General features: G+C 47.1%; 1 protein-coding gene across 1 annotated transcript; it reads right to left on the bottom strand.

Moving 5' to 3' along the window:
- Positions 1–642: 642 nt before the first annotated feature.
- Positions 643–18,794, bottom strand: LOC131937361 (uncharacterized). The gene is made up of 6 exons (XM_059294726.1): positions 17,662–18,794; positions 16,644–16,838; positions 15,181–15,380; positions 14,740–14,836; positions 13,831–13,982; positions 643–10,127 (listed from the first exon to the last, which is right to left on the bottom strand). Exons 1-6 carry the CDS (start codon positions 18,364–18,366, stop codon positions 824–826), a joined length of 10,653 nt encoding a protein of 3,550 aa, XP_059150709.1. The 5' UTR covers positions 18,367–18,794; the 3' UTR covers positions 643–823.
- Positions 18,795–19,443: the final 649 nt, after the last annotated feature.

Genomic DNA, 19,443 nt, shown 5'->3' on the forward strand with positions numbered 1-19,443 from the left:
GTCCCCCTCCCAAATTTCCTCTTACAAATCAGAGTAAATTTCATTTAACAGCGTAATTATTATTATTTTTACTATAACAGCCCCCCGAAAAATGTTGACACCCCCTCCCCCCCGAAAATATCAAGTTATTTGTTATGTGTTTGTGGGCCCCCCTGTTCTGCAAAATAAAAACGGTGATCAGAGGCGTATCGAGGGGGGGGGGGGGGGGCTGGGGTGTACGTATGTTCCCGGGCGTCGACCTTAGGGGGCGCCAAAATGGGTTTAAAAACAAATTAAAAATATCATTTTTGCTGCATCTTTGTATTTTAAATATAAAAAATAAATGAACCCCCCCCCTCTACCTCATCAAACATCGTCACAAAATTACCCCCCCCCCCCGACGAGTGCGACGTCATTTATGGACGACCCTAACGTCTAAAGTTCGTTTTCTTACATCGCTTTTTGATAACGCAAAAGTGTGAAGTCGCACTATAACCCCCCCCCCCCCCTCCACCCTCCACCTCATCACACACCGTCACAAAATTACGGACCCCCCCCCCTCCCCCCTACGAGTGTGACGTCATTTATGGACGACCCCTTATCACACATAGTGAACATAATTTAAAAAAGAACAACTTGAGTAAAAATTGTCATTTATTTCACTATTTTAACTAGCTAACACATTAAAATAATATACCAAGAAAAAACATCACTGACTATTTTTTGAAAATGATTAACATTATCTTCTCTACTGCATAAATTATTGTATAAAAATTAGTTAATATTTATTATAGAAGGTATAAAGTATAAAATATTAAGTAGAATAAGTGTATAAGTGGTTGCTCTATTTGCATTCCCAGATGTTTTTGGCGTCGCTGATTTTCTCAATGAAGACACTCGGTGGATTGGACGACGCCTGACATTGTTTCGCTCCAATAAAGCCAATGCTATTGTTTTGTGATTTGTTTGTAAAAAACGAAGAAAAGTTGCGTCTGATGCCGCGACGAGGCATTTCTGTTTGAGCCTTGTTTATCTCAAGTGCTGGCAGAAGCTGTTGAACCTCGGACAGCTGACCGTCAACTGTGTTCTCCTGCTGACTAGGTTTTGTCTCGAGGTTCTTCTTGTCGGCTGGTGGCGCTGCGCTTTGTTTGGAACTTTTGGATGAATGTGTATTGTACACTGACTGTTGCATTCCTTCAATGTGCGAGTTTGAAAAATGGCGGTGTTTAGACAGGCTGCCATCTTCTTTATTCATCGTGAGTCGCAGGTCTTTAGCTGCCGAGGCCACGGTGTGTCGCGTGATTGCTGTGTCGGGGACAGATTTCACTCGCCATGCAGACTTGCTGAGCGACTTAGTCTGTTGCCTGTTGTCTGTCTCATGACAACTTATGCCCCTTTTTTGGATTCCACAGAGCAATCTGTCCTTTGGAACTCTTGCCCCGAGTTCTCTTCTCTTTGGTGGTACGACGCCCCGTGGTTGTAACTGTCGGAAACCTGTGGCACTTCTATTCTCCAATAACTTATTATAAAATTTGATGTAGCTAAGTTTAGCCTTCTCTTGCCTGTGTTCACTGCTTTCAATATTGGCCGACTCATCAGATCTATGCGGGTGTAGTTCAGACTCATACACTGTATTATTTTCTGCAAATGGCTTACCTTTACCGAAAAATAGATTTGTTTTCGTGTGATACGTAATTTCGTACCGCCGTTGCGTGCTTTTAGAATAGCGAATGACTTTGATATATTTTCCCTGCTCCTGTTTCTCCTCCAGCACGGCGATGTTTCTGCTGTCACTGATGGCTTTCTTCAGATGCTCCGAGCTGACTCGCCCCTCGTACACCGGCTGGTAATCCAGCTCCGGCAGCTCTAGGCTGACGTCGTGTAGAGCGGGGCGAGAGCTTTGCCAGCAGGATTTCGTGCTCAAGCTCAGTATAGACCTGCTCTCGATCCTGGCGCTTATCAGGGGGAAGTTGGTGTTGTGTCTGCTTCTGGAGCTTAAGGCGTCTAGTCGGATGCTTGTACTAGTGTCTGGCTTATTTGGTTCAACAAACAAGTGGCCTGGTTTAGCTCTCTCCTTCTCTTCTGACACGCCCGTGTCTGTGAAATTTTTTGGAGGGCTTTTAATGAAGTAGGACGTAGTGCTCTTACTGGAAGAATACACCTGCTCAACCTTTGGCATTTGAATTTCAATTTTTAACGGCTTGTTTGTTGGGTTCAACTTTTCTGCAAAAAACTTTTCTAAATCGGTGGCACTGTTGCACTTTCTCAAAGGCCTGATATCTTTGGAAATGTCCTTATCACTAAAGCCTAAAACATATTTGTTCCTGAAATCTAGCACACGATCTGCACGCTTCATGTAAGGTGCTGACGCGCTTTTTGACTTTCGTAAGGTGGGTTTCACAGTTTCAGTGCCAGTTCCTGCTGGGCTAATCAATAGCTCATTCATTAGGTTCTTGATACCATTTTTATCACGGAGACTTTGTGGCGAAGGGTATGGGGCGGAATTATGAGGGACAGGAGCGACTTTGTCGTTTTGAACGCCGGAAGGTTTACCGTGCACACGGCCGGATGGAGGCCGCAGCTCAGAGCTATGTTGGAGAGCAGGGACATTTTCTTGAACGCCGGAAGGTTTACCGTGCACACGGCCGGATGGAGGCCGCAGCTCAGAGCTATGGGGGAGAGCAGGGACCTTTTCTTGAACGCCGGAAGGTTTACCGTGCACACGGCCGGATGGAGGCCGCAGCTCAGAGCTATGAGGGAGAGCAGGGACCTTTTCTTGAACGCCGGAAGGTTTACCGTGCACGCGGCCGGATGGAGGCCGCAAGTCAGAGCTATGTTGGAGAACAGGGACATTGTATTCTTGAACGCCGGAAGGTTTACCGTGCACACGACCGGAAGTAGGCCTCGGTTTGGATTTCTGAACAGGGGGTACGATTTTTCCGTCATGCAGCATTAGACTTAGTCTGAGATTATCAAGGGGGATCAGCCTGACGTCAGTCTCACTCTCTGACTCTACCAGCTCCAAGGTGTCCTGGGCTGACTCGATGTCAGTGACAGTCTCGCGACTGGAGAGTCTGGTTACATCTGACCACTGGCGAGGCAGAGTCTCTTCACGTGCCCACGAGCTTCTGCGACCTTGTGCTGGAATTTTCCTATCTTTTACAGACGGGAGAGAAGTCTGCTGTTGTCTATGTAGCGATGTTATCAAGTTTTTTTTTATGCCCGCTAATAGTCCTGGCCGTTTTCCTGTATTATGAACTTGTTTCATGTTTATTTCAACTTGTTTTTTTTCAAGCTGGCTTTTGCGGCTTTTCTCGGCCAACTGGCGAACGCGAGACGATTTAACGTGTCCCTCGTGTTTCTTGCTGGGAGGAGCAGTGGTTTTCTTGGGTGAAGGTGGTTTTGTCTCCGCCAGTTTGCGTTGACCAAACGAATCTTTTTTTTTATTGGATTTCGCAGAAGTATAGGGGAAAGCTGATTGATCTCTTTTCTGTGCTTTATTCGATTGATTGCCCGAAAGAATGGCCAGATATTTTTTTTTCGTCTCTTTTTTCTCAACGATTTCAACTCCCATTTTAGGTTTGTTTGAGAACTTGGCGGCCATTGCGTTTTTCAGCAGTTCACTAATGCTCTTCTGACCCAGTCTTAACGTGTCTGCCACTCGGCAGTTTGCTGCTTCAGTATCTTCAGCAAGTTTTTCTATAGCAGACTTCTTCGTTCTTATGGCCTGGGGTGGGGCCTGCTCTGCTCTTATGGCCTGGGGTGGGGCCGGCTCTGCTCTTATGGACTGGGGTGGGGCCTGCTCTGTTTTTATGGCCTGGGGTGGGGCCTGCTCTGAATTTGTGGCGTCGGGGGTCTTTTGCGGACTTGGTGAAGTTTCCTGGGTGTTATCCTCGCGCGTGTTACCACTGGTCAGCTTCATTCCCAGAATTTTTGGTGATTCCCCATCTATCGTTCTCTCATCCATCGTATTCTCATGTTTATTCTTATCTTTTTCATCTATATTGTTTTCGTACACAGTCGCAATTTCATCGACATATTCTTTTTCTTCAATGTCGTGATCACTGTCAGATCCAGCCTCTGACTGCCCTTGATGGTCACTGTCAAATCCTGCCTCCAACTGCCCTTGATGGTAACTGTCAGATCCTGCCTCCAACTGCCCTTGATGGTCACTTTCAGATCCTGCCTCCAACTGCCCTTGATGGTCACTTTCAGATCCTACCTCCAACTGCCCTTGATGGTCACTTTCAGATCCTACCTCCAACTGCCCTTTATGATCTCCTTGTAGCACCTGCTCGTCAACAATTCCCATTCGAACGTGCGTAGCTTCCAAGTGAGTATACACATCTTCTGGTATGTCCTTAGCACAGTCTTCTTCTTCTGATTTGCCAAAGTCTGAGATTGTGACTTTGGTTGGCGTGTCCTCTGCTGCTAGAGTGCCCTTATGCCTATATTGTGTCGTGTCTTCTTCTGGTGGAATGTTCTTATTTGTTTGATTATCACACGTTGCCCGAGCAGTACACTGAGGTGGTTTAGCCGCGAAGACATCACCAACACCACTCTGAGGTAGTTTAACTATGCCATCATTAGCATTACTTTGTGGTAATTTAACTATGCTACCATTAGCATCACTTTGAGGTTGGTTAACTATGCAATCATTAGCTTTACTTTGTGGTAGTTTAACTATGCTATCATTAGCATTAATTTGAGAAGGTTTAGCTATGCAATCATTAGCATTACTTTGAGATGGTTTAGCTATGCAATCATTAGCATTACTTTGAGATGGTTTAGCTATGCTATCCTTAGCATTACTTTGAGATGGTTTGACTATGCTGACATCCCCACTACTACACATCTTTGGTAGAGCCATGATGACATCCAACCTGCCTTGATGATCAACAAACCTGCTCGGTTTGTCACTCGCCACGACACTCTCTGTGCCAGTCACGTGGCTGTCTGACAACAACTTGTGGACTGGTTGGACGCTTGGTTGGCTGACTGGTTGGCAGGCTGGTTTGCTGACTGGTTGGCAGGCCCAGGATGCAATGTCACGAAGACCTGGGTCTTCAGGGTAGAGTAAATCGGGAGATTCGCCAAAATATAGTGTACTTCTGTCGCCTACAACTGCGTCGCTACAATCTTTGAATTCTTCTTGGAGCTCCTTTTTTATTTCTTTACTAAGCTCTTCATTGAGCTCTTTCTTAAGCTCTAATAAATGCGTAGATGTCAACTCATCTTTAGAAAGAGATGGCGCATGTGTGTTTTCCAACGGCACAGCGCTGCTCTGTTTATACGAATACCGAAATTTGTTCAATATCTTTGTATCGTTACCAAAACCCAAACCTTCGGTTCCTTCTTTTCCGATAGACGCCTGGGCAGGTGTGCTCAAGGAGTTTTTGTGGCAGATGCTGTCTTCTAAGCTCAAATCAAATGTGTCGCCTGGCATTCTAAGGAACGCACAACCGTGCTCACAATACAGTTCGTACTGTTCTGAGAAATTCCTGACAACAGCCTTGTTCTCGTCAAGCGCCAGCTTCTTTACGGCGCTGCCCTTCAGTAACGATACGGCGTCTCTGGCAATGTTAGGGGAGCGCGGGAACCTGGCAGAGCAGAGCTCCAGTCCACAAGGCAAGCCTTCACGTTTGTTTTTAGCATTGGTCAGCGTGATGCTGGACTTGGCCTGCAAATTGTCTGCCTTCCCGAAATGCGGCGGGTCGATGCTACAGGCTGCTCTGTACAGCGCGGAGGAAGACTTGAATGAGAGCAAGTGTTTCAGATTTTCCTGGACACTTCTGGCTTCATCCACGATTTTGTTGATTTGTCGTCTCGGCCTACTCTCTTCAGACATCGATACAGGGTGTGTTGGGTGTGTTCGCGTGCCGTCTAGTTTTAACGTGCTGGGAAGTGAGCTTGGCTGATAGCCCCTGCCTGATTTGTTACCGCTGTTTGCGTGGACCCGCTGTATTATACTTTCTACCTCCGTCAAATGGGACGGGCTCCTAAACCCTCGCGTTTCTGTATCGCTGGGCGGCGAGGCTTTAAACGATGCAGATCTCATGCCGTCACGTGATGTGGGCTTAGTGTTGAAGGTTGCAGGTTTAAATAAACTTTCCCCCGAGTAACGGTCAGCCCTACCACTTAGGCCCCCAAGCTCTAAGATGCCACATAATTGTTTGTTTGTCAGGTCTGAGTAGACCCTGCTTGGTTCATCTGCAAACTTTTTTACCCCTGTTCTGGACGGGGTGTCTTGGGAATCCGTGCTATGGGCCGGCAATGGTGGGGATCCAGAATTGAAGGCTGATAGATAGCCCCGAGCCCTGCCTAAAGGTTGCGGCAAAGGTGCGACACGCACGGGGCCCACCTTGGTAGTGAGACCAAACCTTTGGCTCATGTTCCGCTGCAACACACGCTTGACCTCCGCATGACCAAACTCACGTGCCGGCTGATCTGATGTCACCCGTCCAAACGAACGTGCAGGCTCTCTGCTGAGTGGGGCCATCAGGGACGGTTTTCTTGTGTTGGGGCTGGTTGCTGGTATCCGTCGTGAATCGCTGGTAGAGGGGGCGCTTGTGGGCGTAGTGCTAGCATCCTGACGTTCATCCCTGGCTATTTTTGCCATCAAATCCTTGTCGCTCTTGTTGCAGCTTCTATTTCCCTGTGCGGCCAGCTGTAAAGCCGCTTTTTGGCAGGAGAATGTCCTGAGCACGCTAAAGAGGGACTTAGGGCTACGTTTTGCTGGCGATTTGTGCGGTGGATCACGCGACGGAGAAGGCGTGGCGTGGCTCTTTGGTTTTTCACGCTCTGGCGTGCAGTTGTATCGAAGCAGCTGGTCAGTCGTCAGACAAGTGGGCGCGTCAAGCCGCTTGTCCGGGGGCTGGTCGTCTGGGCCCAAGTGCAAGCCTTTGGGAGAGTGGTATGGAGGGGCTGGGGTGCGAGACCGTGGGGTGGAGAATGAGATCACGTGGCTAATACTTGACCAGGGCCGGTGAAGCGTCGCGTTGACTGGGGGCGAGAGCCCCACCCCTGGTGGCCCTTGCTTCGTCTTAATGAAAACATTTTGTCCCGCGTGAACAGAGGATATTGTTGCGTTGGACACAGTGCGTGTCAACCTGTTTTTCGGATGGTTTAAATGGTTGAGAAGAAAATTTATTGGACTGTGTGTATTGCTATGGAGGCGCTGTGTGTTCATAATGCGAGGTGTGTTGGGTTCATTGTGTTTTTGTGTAAGTATGCGAGGTGTGTTGGGTTGACAGGATGGTGAAGGTTGCCGTTGGAAGGATTTCTCGGCTGTGCCAGACTTGAGCCTCGTGTCTCGTGCACCTTGTCTGTACCTCGTATCGCACGCCTTGCTTGCTTCCCGCGTCTCTGCTGGTGCTTTCAATCGCTGGAAAGAGTCTGTTTGCTTAGACTTCCCAGCCCAGTTGCTGTGCTGCGGCTTGGGGTAAGACCTAGCCCTGTGGCCGGCCCTTGTACAGCCGGAGGGGCTGCTGATGCTGGCAGCAGACGACGGTGAACGTCGCCGGTTCCTCTCCAGCCGCCTGCCACGTCTCATGGATTTGTGTAGACTGCCTGACGCCACGTCCATGTCGTCATGCAAGGCATGGGAATTTGACGTGCCATCTGGTATCGAGATTATACGGCTCTCCACTGCGTTGTTGTTGCTGTTGTTGTTGTGATTCAGCGAGTCACGTGGCTCTTCATGGTGCAAACATCGATGTTGATAATAGTTTATGTTAACAAGCGATGTGCTCCATGTCCTGTGTGAGGGCACTAACGCGGCGCACCGAAACTCATGCACTCCATCGAGAACCCTGAGCTCATTTCTCTTTTTGTAGCCGGGGGAACAGAGAAAACAGCCAGGAGCACCGGATATGCGACCACAAGGTGGCTTGACGAAGTAAAATTGAACTTGCCAATTTAGCGAAAGAAATGACCGGGTTTTATTGCCGAAAACTGGTAAAGTTTCCATCACATGTTTTACACGAGCTGATTTCACAAGAATCTTGGTTGAAGTTTCTGCACTAACGGAAAAGTGTTGCCTGTTACCATACCACGGTCTCTGGCTCGGGTAAACATGGCTAATGTTGTTGTTCGAGTTGTTGGCTGAGGCGGCTATGTCAGGACACACATGGCTGACGTTGAGCATCTGTAGGTCCTGGTGTTGAAGCTGGCTTGACTTGAGCATCTGTAGGTCCTGGTGTTGAAGCTGGTTTGACTTGAGCATTTGTAGGTCCTGGTGTTGAAGCTGGCTTGACTTGAGCATCTGTAGGTCCTGGTGTTGAATCTGGCTTGACTTGAGCATTTGTAGGTCCTGGTGTTGAATCTGACTTGACTTGAGCATCTGTAAGTCCTGGTGTTGAAGCTGGCTTGACTCTGCTTTTAGAGCGTCCCATTCCATCTGCTGGAGGTTGAGCTGGGCGAGGTCATCAATCCGCACCGTGTGGTCATTGAAGTGAACACGGTCATCGAATCTCACCTTCTTTGTTGCCTTGACGAATCTGTCAGCTTCAGTGCGAAGTTCGTACAGCGTTACCCGCATGTCGTCCGACATTCTGCTATCAGCTAACAGCTCGGGGTTGCAGGTCCTGTTGTCTCTCTTCAGATTGCTCTTTAGGGGTTTCTTGTTGGGGAAGTTTGGCGGCTTGGAGTAGTAGAGATCTTTGCTTTCCTTCCCCTCCACGGTGTCAAAGAGCTGATAGAGCTCATAGGAATCTTGAACGGTCCCCGTGTCGGCCGGGCCGACGATTTGACCCGGTCGGGTGTGTGGCATATTCCCGCTCGGGTACAGCGTTTTTACTAGCGTCTCTTCATCTTCCTCCAGCGCTTGATGGTCAATGGTCTTGTTCTGTTGCTCGTCATTTTTGCTGTTTCTTTGGTGAAAATAGTCAGTCTTGTTTTGTTTGTCCGACTTGTTTGTGTTGTGGCTACAGTAGGTGTTGCGGACACTTGTCCTATTCGATGTGCTATCCTTGGGCACCGTATATAAGCCAGCTGTAATTTCGAACTCTCTAAGGCTGGCGTATCTTCTCTGCAGCAGAGCACTTTCCCTGTGGGGGTCAGGTGGCGCCATCTCCCCCTCCTTCATGTCGTCCTCTGTAGACACCTCCTGGTCGGAGTAGATGGGCTTGACGGCACAGATCTTGACCGTCCGGCTCGTGTGGTCACTAGTGACGACAAACTCCAGTCTGTCCTCGTGCTCCAGGCCAGTGTCCACGGTGGGGTCGGAGGTCGTGACACAGTTGTTGTAATTAGTTCCGAAACAAAACCGGCGGGGCACCTTGGACTTGGCGTATTTCTGGATCAGCTCTGTAACGCGGCTCTCGTTCGTTAGCTGAAGCCGCGAGTCATAGACGTCGGCGGTTTGGTTCCAGTAGCTGTTCCTGACGTCACTGCTGGACGTGCTGTCGTGGCCGTATTTCCATATCAACCCAGCTTCACTTTCCTGCACGGTTTGAGAGGCGGCTGGTACATGGGAACTAGCGGCCCAGAGTTTCCTGTCCGCCCTGTCAGCCCCCTCCTGCGGCACGTTGGATGCAGAGTTAATGTTTCTGTTCTCCACATTTGTTATTTGAGCTACGTCACTTGTTGGTGTAGCAGTGACATCATTCATCTGACGGATGTCAGCTTGACCATCGGCCGAAGTGTTGAGGTGACCCTGAACATGTTGCTGCCCTTGGTCGCTGTCCACCATGTTAGTTTCAGATGGCGTGGCCCGAGCCCTGCTGAAGTTGATGTCGCTGTAGCCACCGGTGGCCGCAGGTCGGTACTTGCTCAACTGGCTGGCCCCGACGGAAGATTGTTCAGTTCTTGTGTAGCTGTCAGAACTCGTGCTCATCTCCTGCAGTCTGACCCCCTCATACGGGTCAGAGACAAAAGGGTTCGTGCTTCTCAGCGGAACTTGGCTCGTGATTTGGGTCGTCTTGCGGACAGCAATAGGGCTGTACTTCCTGTGAAATCCCGTGTCTGCTAGTTCCTGGGTCGTGTTGAGGCTCTTCTCCTCGTCGTCTGCCACGGTCTGCTGACTGTCGCCCTGGGCAAGCTGGGTGAACTGATCTGCGCCCAGCTTCAGCAGCTCTTTGGTGAAAATGTTGTCTCGCAGTGAAACGGCGCTCAGCAGCTGAAAACATTTCCTGAGAGCCGCGTCGTACCTGAAAAAAATATTTAATGCCACTATCTCTACTTTCTATGTGAGCGGATGTAAGGATTATTTATTTATTAATTTATTTTTTATGGGGCAAACCTTTTCTGTATGTTGGTGGTAAATACTATTGTGTTTGAAAGTGATCGGCTGAGGCTTTCTCATTCTTTCATGTTTTCGACCGAAGATGTAGCTCTCTGCAAGTCGAATTCGCAGTCTATTTTTTATTATTTTATTTTGATTCCGTTCAGGGATTTTTTAAATTATTTTATTTTGATTCCGTTCAGTGTTATTTTCCCACGTTTCTTTAACTTGCTTTCGCGTCTGTTTGGTTCTCCAATCAAATCTTGCGATCGATATTTCGGGCACTTCCCAGTTAGCTAGCGCGCTGAAATTTTCAGGGAAGCTTTGTTTCCGATGACCATAGAATATTCAATTGTTATTATTACTAAATTGATCCATGGAAACATTTTATTGAGCATTTTAGACCGCTATATAATTGTAGTAAAAACGTGGGGAAAAGGGGACATAACCCAGTAAGTGTAATTTGATGAAAACAAGGTTCGGTACTCTCCCTCTTTGCTTACTGAGTAGTGTTCACGCGGTGTTTGTGTACAAACAACCGTAACAAATGGTGGCCAGAATGGGGGAGACGATATGGTCGAGTGGTTGGGCACACGATTGCTATCCCACTCGACACGGGTTCAAATCTATGTGTTCTAGTCAGTAACGTATTCACACAACGTGTTTTTTACGAGTTGTCTTTTTACGAGTTGTCTTCGTTTACCCAAAAAAAAAAGTGAAAAGATAAAATCGATAGCAAGATTTTAATGCAAACAAACAGACAAAGACTAAAAAGTAGAAAATAATAATCATTAAAAAAGTTTAAAAAAAACCCACGTTTTCTGATTGAACTAAAAAGTAGAAAATAATTGCTATACATCACAATAATGCAAGCGCTCACTCTACTATAAGCGATCAAAAACGTGGGGCGCCGTGATTTTCTTACAGTTTCTAATACTGTTGACTCTCTACAAGCTCCCTAATAAAAGTCAATAGTATTATCTAATCAATAGTAATATAACTTTTACTTCGGCGCCCCACGTTTTTCATCGCTTATAGTAGAGTGATCGCTTGCATTATTGTGATGTATAGCAATTATTTTCTACTTTTTAGTTCAATCAGAAAACGTGGGTTTTTAAAAACTTTTTTAATGATTTTTATTTTATTATTTTAATTTGATTGCCCCCCCCCCCCCCGAACGAAATTAATTAATTATTTAATAAATTAATAATTTAATTATTATTAATTTGTTTTTATTATTAATTTTTTTTTCAAAAAGCGGGACAAACTTTGACAAAAACGGGATGGCGGAATAGGACACGATTTTTTTTAAAAAGCGGAACAATTCCCCTTTTGGGGGGACGGTAGGCATGTCTGATTTATTTTTGAGCCTCGATTTGTGGACTTAATTACTTTAAAATTAGTGTGTGTTTAGACTTAGTCAACCTCAATATTTATTGTTAACATTTTCTAATAAGTGTCTCCTTCTTGCAGACTTTTTTTCTCCGGGAGGGGGGCGGGCACTTGAATTTTTAGGGAGTGGGGGGCGGTAGACTTTCTTCGGGGGGGGGGGGCGGACACTGTTAAAGGTATATATTTTCTATATAAATTATATAAATTTCCTTTCGCTCGGAGGGGGGGGGGGGCGGTAGAATTTTTTCGGGGAAGAGATGCCTGGAAGAAACTCTGGTCTCAGTTCATCGAGGCCCTTAGAGGTTGGCGGTTGTTTAGTCATGCAATCGTTTAGTGTGTGCTGATTGTGTAGGCGAATGGCTTCGGGTAGATTCTTTGTTGGCTCTACTGTAATTTTGTATCGCATTATTTTAACTGCTTAGCAAATTTGTGTGCTTTGATTTCTACTTGTAACTATATTTAACCTTTGGTAAGACTAGGATCAGATTAGTGATAAGAATCGATTTTAGTACTTTATAATTAGTGTTAGTAGCAAGGATTCAATTAATGTTTAGTTGATCATATTTGTTTAAAAAATCTAGATTAACCGCCGTGTGTTTAGTCATTGTTGCTCAAACGCCCACGTTTAGAGTCCTAGGGGTAGATTGAGATTATTTTGGTTTTACATTCCCCGACCCCCATCCCGGTCAGGGCTTACATCTATACCACTTATAACCTATTGGGATTGGAATTAATCCTATATTTATAAATTTAACTAGTGTTTCTTTCAGACTTTTTTCTCCTGGAGTGCCCTTAAAATTTTCGTGGGGGGGGGGGGGGGGAAAGGGGATATTAAAAGCGAAAGTATGTCTATTTGTCTGTGTGATTATCTTTTTTTTTGCATTACTCAGCCTTTGGGAATCTGTTAAAATATTCCTTGGAAAAAAAATTCAAATGGGCAACGCCCCAGTAGGGTGCAATAGGACGTCAAGGGATCCCCCGCGAGCACTATGGCGTCTAAATTTGTTTTAAACAGCACAATATGAGATGGACACGGTGGCACATGACATTCAATGATTGAGCCGAACCAGGGGCCGTACCCGGCGCCCCTGCGGGGCATTCGCCGAAGGGTGTCTACTTCACTCTCACAAAGAGTGATTAACGTACACTAATGTCTACCTGACACGGTGCTAATGTTTACCTGACACGGTGCTAATGTTTACCTGACACGGTGCTGATGTTGACCTGACACGGTGCTAATGTTTACCTGACACGGTGCTAATGTTTACCTGACACGGTGCTAATGTTTACCTGACACGGTGCTAATGTTTACCTGACACGGTGCTAATGTTTACCTGACACGGTGCTAATGTTTACCTGACACGGTGCTGATGTTTACCTGACACGGTGCTGATGTTTACCTGACACGGTGCTGATGTTTACCTGACACGGTGCTGATGTTTACCTGACACGGTGCTAATGTTTACCTGACACGGTGCTGATGTTTACCTGACACGGTGCTAATGTTTACCTGACACGGTGCTAATGTTTACCTGACACGGTGCTAATGTTTACCTGACACGGTGCTAATGTTTACCTGACACGGTGCTAATGTTTACCTGACACGGTGCTAATGTTTACCTGACACGGTGCTGATGTTTACCTGACACGGTGCTGATGTTTACCTGACACGGTGCTAATGTTTACCTGACACGGTGCTAATGTTTACCTGACACGGTGCTGATGTTTGACCTGACACGGTGCTGATGTGTACCTGACACGGTGCTAATGTTTACCTGACACGGTGCTAATGTTTACCTGACACGGTGCTAATGTTTACCTGACACGGTGCTAATGTTTACCTGACACGGTGCTAATGTTTACCTGACACGGTGCTAATGTTTACCTGACACGGTGCTAATGTTTACCTGACACGGTGCTAATGTTTACCTGACACGGTGCTAATGTTTACCTGACACGGTGCTAATGTTTACCTGACACGGTGCTAATGTTTACCTGACACGGTGCTAATGTTTACCTGACACGGTGCTAATGTTTACCTGACACGGTGCTAATGTTTACCTGACACGGTGCTAATGTTTACCTGACACGGTGCTAATGTTTACCTGACACGGTGCTAATGTTTACCTGACACGGTGCTAATGTTTACCTGACACGGTGCTAATGTTTACCTGACACGGTGCTAATGTTTACCTGACACGGTGCTAATGTTTACCTGACACGGTGCTAATGTTTACCTGACACGGTGCTGATGAAATATGTTGAGGATCTCCAACAGCTTGTCTCTGTGAGAGAAGTCCAAGTCCGACAACTCGAGCTGCACGAACTTGACTTCTGACTGCAGTTTTTCGTAGTGGGACTTGAGGAATTCGGCTCGGATCTGGCTGTCCTGGACACACAATATGGAAAAGGTGCAGAGGCATAGCGAGGAGGGGGGGGGGGCGGGGGTGTGGACAGCACCGGGTGACACCATATAGGGGGGGGGGTGACATCAAGGCAAAAAATAGCAAAATATATAGAGAAAAATTCCACTCAATTAAGTGATTAATTCGAGTGTTAAATAGTCTTTTAAGAGCAAATCCCCACAACGAAGGAGAGGGGGGTGCAAATCAAAAGTTTGAGGGGGGGGGGGGTTGCAAATCGAAAGTTTGAGGGGAGGGGGTGCAAATCGAAAGTTTGAGGTGGGTGGAAATCGAAAATTGAAAGTTTGTCCCCGGGCGCCGTGAAAGGTCTCTACGCCTCTGGGGGGTGACACCATTAAGTGCCGCACCGGTCGACACCCGACCTCGCTCCGCCACTGAATTGGTGTCAGCAGTTTTAATAGCAGCCACACTTAAGCACCTTTCATGTGTAAGTTTGTACTTACCTCTAGTTTAAAGAGTACAAGTACTTACCTCTAGTTTAAAGAGTACAAGTACTTACCTCTAGTTTAAAGAGTACAAGTACTTACCTCTAGTTTATAAAGTACAAGTACTTTCCTCCGGTTTAAAGAGTACAAGTAGTTACCTCTAGTTTATAAAGTACAAGTACTTACCTCTAGTTTAAAGAGTACAAGTACTTAACTCTAGTTTAAAGAGTACAAGTAGTTACCTCTAGTTTAAAGTGCACAAGTACTTACCTCTAGTTTAAAGTGTACAAGTACTTACCTCAAGTTTAAAGAGTGTTGTAACCTCCTCGTCCGTTTTCTTCAGGTTTTCTATCTTATTCTCCACCTCCTCCAGTTGTTTCAATGTCGCCTCCATCCTAAAGACCACAAACAACCAGTTTTAAAAGCTTTCTTTAACGACTTTCTGTGATGCATCCAATGTAGTGCTGATCTCAGAGGCGCAGCGACCCCTCCCGGCGCCCGGGGACAAACTTTCAATTTGGCGCACCCCCCCCCCCATATATTTTTTATATTTATAATTCAAAATAACAGCTGAATTGAGCTTATTTTGGCGCCCCTAGGTTCGGCGCCCGGGGACATATGTACCCCCCTCCATCGCTACGCCTCTGGTTGATCTAAAGACTTACTCTGACTGAATGTAATGTTTTAATCTTGGTCACCCCCCCCTCCCCCGGAGAAAAAGTCTAAAAGAAACACAAACTGTGACTGCATGTATTCCAGCTTGTTGGACAAGCGAATCCTCGGCTTCCGTATTTCCTCAAAGGCGTTGCTGGCCTGTAGAAAACTCATGCGATCCGCGTCAAAGTCGATGGCCTCTCTCTCCTCCGACGGGGCGGTTTTAGCTTCACTGGTCAGACCAAGAACCGACTTCATCAGCTCCTGGTGGCCGTCCAAAGAATGCTGGGGTAATAAAAGAAGGCAAGTTATGTTCGAGAGGCTCGATGTGGGCCAACGTGTAAGCTTAACTTATACTATTCATGCCTTTACGAATCATTTCATGCTTTAACTTTTTAGCGCAATTTCCATACGGACAATGGCGATTATTAACGCGTTATTTCTGGATGGATGGATGTGTGTCCGCAGCTTTAAGTCGTATCTCCTCCTCAACGAAGCAATATCGAGGACTAGTTCCAAAAGCAAATATGTTAAGCAAGTTCCGAGGATGATTGTGGGCCAAAAAATTCCCGGAATTCCTTTCTGGATTTCCCGGAAAAGCCAAAAAACTCGAAAAAAATGCAGTTTTTGGCCCATATCTCGGCAACCAGACCACTTAGCGACTTGAAACATTTACCAATCGATTCCTGTCATAATTTAGAACAATATTGCAGAAGAAAGTTTTCAAAAATATCCTTTCGTTTGGTCACAAAAAATTAATTAAGGAAATTGCGCTTAAATTGTCACTAGACTTTTTATTAACTTGTTTTTTGTTTACGCTGATCGAACAAAATCCCAAGGACAAAACACCACAGGAAATTTTTTTGAAATTAGGTTAGTGAAATACTTAACACATCTTCCTGTATTACCTGTATAGCCGTGCACTGGGTTGTCATATTACCTGTAAGGCCGTGCACTGGGTTGTCATATGACCTGTATAGCCGTGCACTGGGTTGTCATATTACCTGTAAGGCCGTGCACTGGGTTGTCATATGACCTGTATAGCCGTGCACTGGGTTGTCATATTACCTGTAAGGCCGTGCACTGGGTTGTCATATTACCTGTAAGGCCGTGCACTGGGTTGTCATATGACCTGTATGGCCGTGCACTGGGTTGTCATATTACCTGTAAGGCCGTGCACTGGGTTGTCATATTACCTGTAAGGCCGTGCACTGGGTTGTCATATGACCTGTATGGCCGTGCACTGGGTTGTCATATGACCTGTATGGCCGTGCACTGGGTTGTCATATGACCTGTATGGCCGTGCACTGGGTTGTCATATTACCTGTAAGGCCGTGCACTGGGTTGTCATATGACCTGTATGGCCGTGCACTGGGTTGTCATATGACCTGTATAGCCGTGCACTGGGTTGTCATATTACCTGTAAGGCCGTGCACTGGGTTGTCATATGACCTGTATGGCCGTGCACTGGGTTGTCATATGACCTGTATGGCCGTGCACTGGGTTGTCATATTACCTGTATGGCCGTGCACTGGGTTGTCATATTACCTGTATGGCCGTGCACTGGGTTGTCAGCACAGTGACGTAGACGTAATGTGCCTGCGCCTGCTGACTGACGTGCTCCTGCAGCTCCTGGAAAGCCTGGGGCACCCAGCCGGGCACGTTGCTCGACTCGACGGATGAGATCAGGTTCTGGAGTCGCTCGGCCTTGGCCAACATTTTCCTGTTGATCATGTGGTCCAACTGTAACATTAATGGCATCTATCACATCAACGTTATCCAGCTAAACTTCATGTGTTTCAAAACTAGCAACTGACTGCGGATGTGTCTCACACCTGCGGATGTGTCTCACACCTGCGGATGTGTCTCACACCTGCGGATGTCTCACACCTGCGGATGTGTCTCACACCTGCGGATGTGTCTGACACCTGCGGATATGTCTCATACCTGCGGATGTGTCTCACACCTGCGGATGTGTGTCTCACACCTGCGGATGTGTGTCTCACACCTGCGGATATGTCTCACACCTGCGGATGTGTCTCACACCTGCGGATGTGTGTGTTTCACACCTGCGGATGTGTGTCTCACACCTGCGGATGTGTGTCTCACACCTGCGGATATGTCTCACACCTGCGGATGTGTCTCACACCTGCGGATGTGTGTCTCACACCTGCGGATATCTCTCACACCTGCGGATGTGTCTCACACCTGCGGATGTGTGTGTTTCACACCTGCGGATATGTATCACACATGCGGATGTGTCTCACACCTGCGGATGTGTCTCACACCTGCGGATGTGTCTCACACCTGCGGATGTGTCTCACACCTGCGGATGTGTCTCACACCTGCGGATGTGTCTCACACCTGCGGATGTGTCTCACACCTGCGGATGTGTGTGTTTCACACCTGCGGATGTGTGTGTTTCACACCTGCGGATATGTATCACACATGCGGATGTGTCTCACACCTGCGGATGTGTCTCACACCTGCGGATGTGTCTCACACCTGCGGATGTGTCTCACACCTGCGGATGTGTCTCACACCTGCGGATGTGTCTCAAGCTTACCTTGGCTTGTTTCTTCATCTCGTCCTTGATGCCTTGTTGCAGCTCCGTGCAGGCGTTGATGACCTGTATGTGGTGCAGACACTGACTGTATAGATCTGCTTCCACTTGCCTGCCGAACGCATCCTTGAAGCCAGTTTCAGAAGGGTTGTCTTTGAAAATAATTCGCGGTCCGATGTTCGAGTTGTGTCTCTGTTTGGTCGGACTGGACATGTCCTCGCCCGCCCACCTGCCTCGTGCCAGGCTGGCACTGAGCGGCCGGTACAATTTCTCTTCCAAACTACTCACCTGCTCGGCCATCGAGGCCAAAAACTGGCTCTGGTTTGGCCAACGTTGTCGGAGCCCTTGTGAGTGTTCACTAGTTTTCTGCGCATCCTGTTTGCCAGGTAACTCACTGTCGCGTAGTTTCTCGTTGTGTGAGTTGTTGAGCGTGACCTCCTCCTGACTCAACAATTCTTGTCCTGGTTGCCCCTGACAACCAGGTGCCGTGTTACGGTAAAGCTGCTCAATGTGTTGAACTGGAGGTTTGCTTTCGACCAGCCTCGCTGACTCGCGGGAATTGTTTCTGACCCCGGTGTAGCCTTGACCCTCAGACTCGAGCTGAAACTCGCCTGTTCTCCTCCTGTTGGCGAAGATGTTCTCCCTCTGCCAGTCGCTCAAAGGTCGCCAGCGTTCGCTGTTGGCCGGCTGGTCGGGTTGTAGCGGCATTTCAATCCATCGAGTCTGTTCAGCTTCCCCACTGACTCAACAAACTGTGCTCAGCTTCCCCACTGACTCAAGCAACGGATGTCAGATAAATCCACACAGAGTTGCTAGCGAGCCCACGCCGTTAGTTCGAGCAAGTCGTTTTATTTAACCTGCCTCAACAAGTCCAGCGAAAAGCTGAAGCCTCATTCTTCTAGATGCCACTCACTACTCAAAGTGTGAAGCCGACATAGATAGAGCCACGAAACTCATCAGACTTGGGAAACTGACCAGCAACTTTTCGGGGCACATAATCGCGGCCAATCTCGTCAGATTTTAACCTGGATAGAAAGCCTCTTTAAAATTACCCCGAAAGTTATGATCTCGCTAACAAGCTGAATGGGAACTTCAACATTACGCGAAAGAAAAGTCAATTTCTCAATTCAAAACAAGCGGCCATTTTCCTCATGTCGTGTTCAACATTGGTGCCAAACAGTGTCACCCTAAATACAAAATACCTTTTGTTGTATACAGCTGTTCAAGAAGAAAAAACAATAGAAATAGTACTAGATTCTAGAATCCAGTCATTTTAGTTTAAAAGCTCTTTTTAAGGCACAGTGAAATAACCTATATATCTATCTATATATAAAGCAATGTAAAATGTGTGTGTATCTGTCTTTTATGCATTACTACACCTTTCATCCGATCGCCATGAAACTTAGGGAAACTGTCGAGAATACTCCCGGGGAACTGCGAAATTTGTTTTTCAAATTCGCAGGGGTGGCGCCCCAGCAGGGAGCGATTTTATTCTTCTCAAAATACGGTATATAAAAATAAAAGTCGATTGCCGTTTAACACCGTTCATCCAATCGCCATGAAACTTTGTGGAGTTAATTAAAACTCTCTAGGGAAGGTTTCTGCAAAAACCATTAATTGCCCTTAATCAGGCGTCCTGCATAGCGGCTAAGGGGTACTACTATAGTCCGCGTAAAAACTTCAACAGGCGCAGCCGCCGGCACCCCGGCTGTTGCATGACCCGAACGCCTCGGGCGCCCTGAGCTATCCCGTAAGCGCTATGGCGCCTGGGTTCGTTTTAAACAG

This window comes from Physella acuta, unplaced genomic scaffold, assembly GCF_028476545.2.
Source record: "Physella acuta isolate Inbredline_101_S28 unplaced genomic scaffold, ASM2847654v3 ptg000208l, whole genome shotgun sequence".
NCBI classification, from domain to species: domain Eukaryota; kingdom Metazoa; phylum Mollusca; class Gastropoda; family Physidae; genus Physella; species Physella acuta.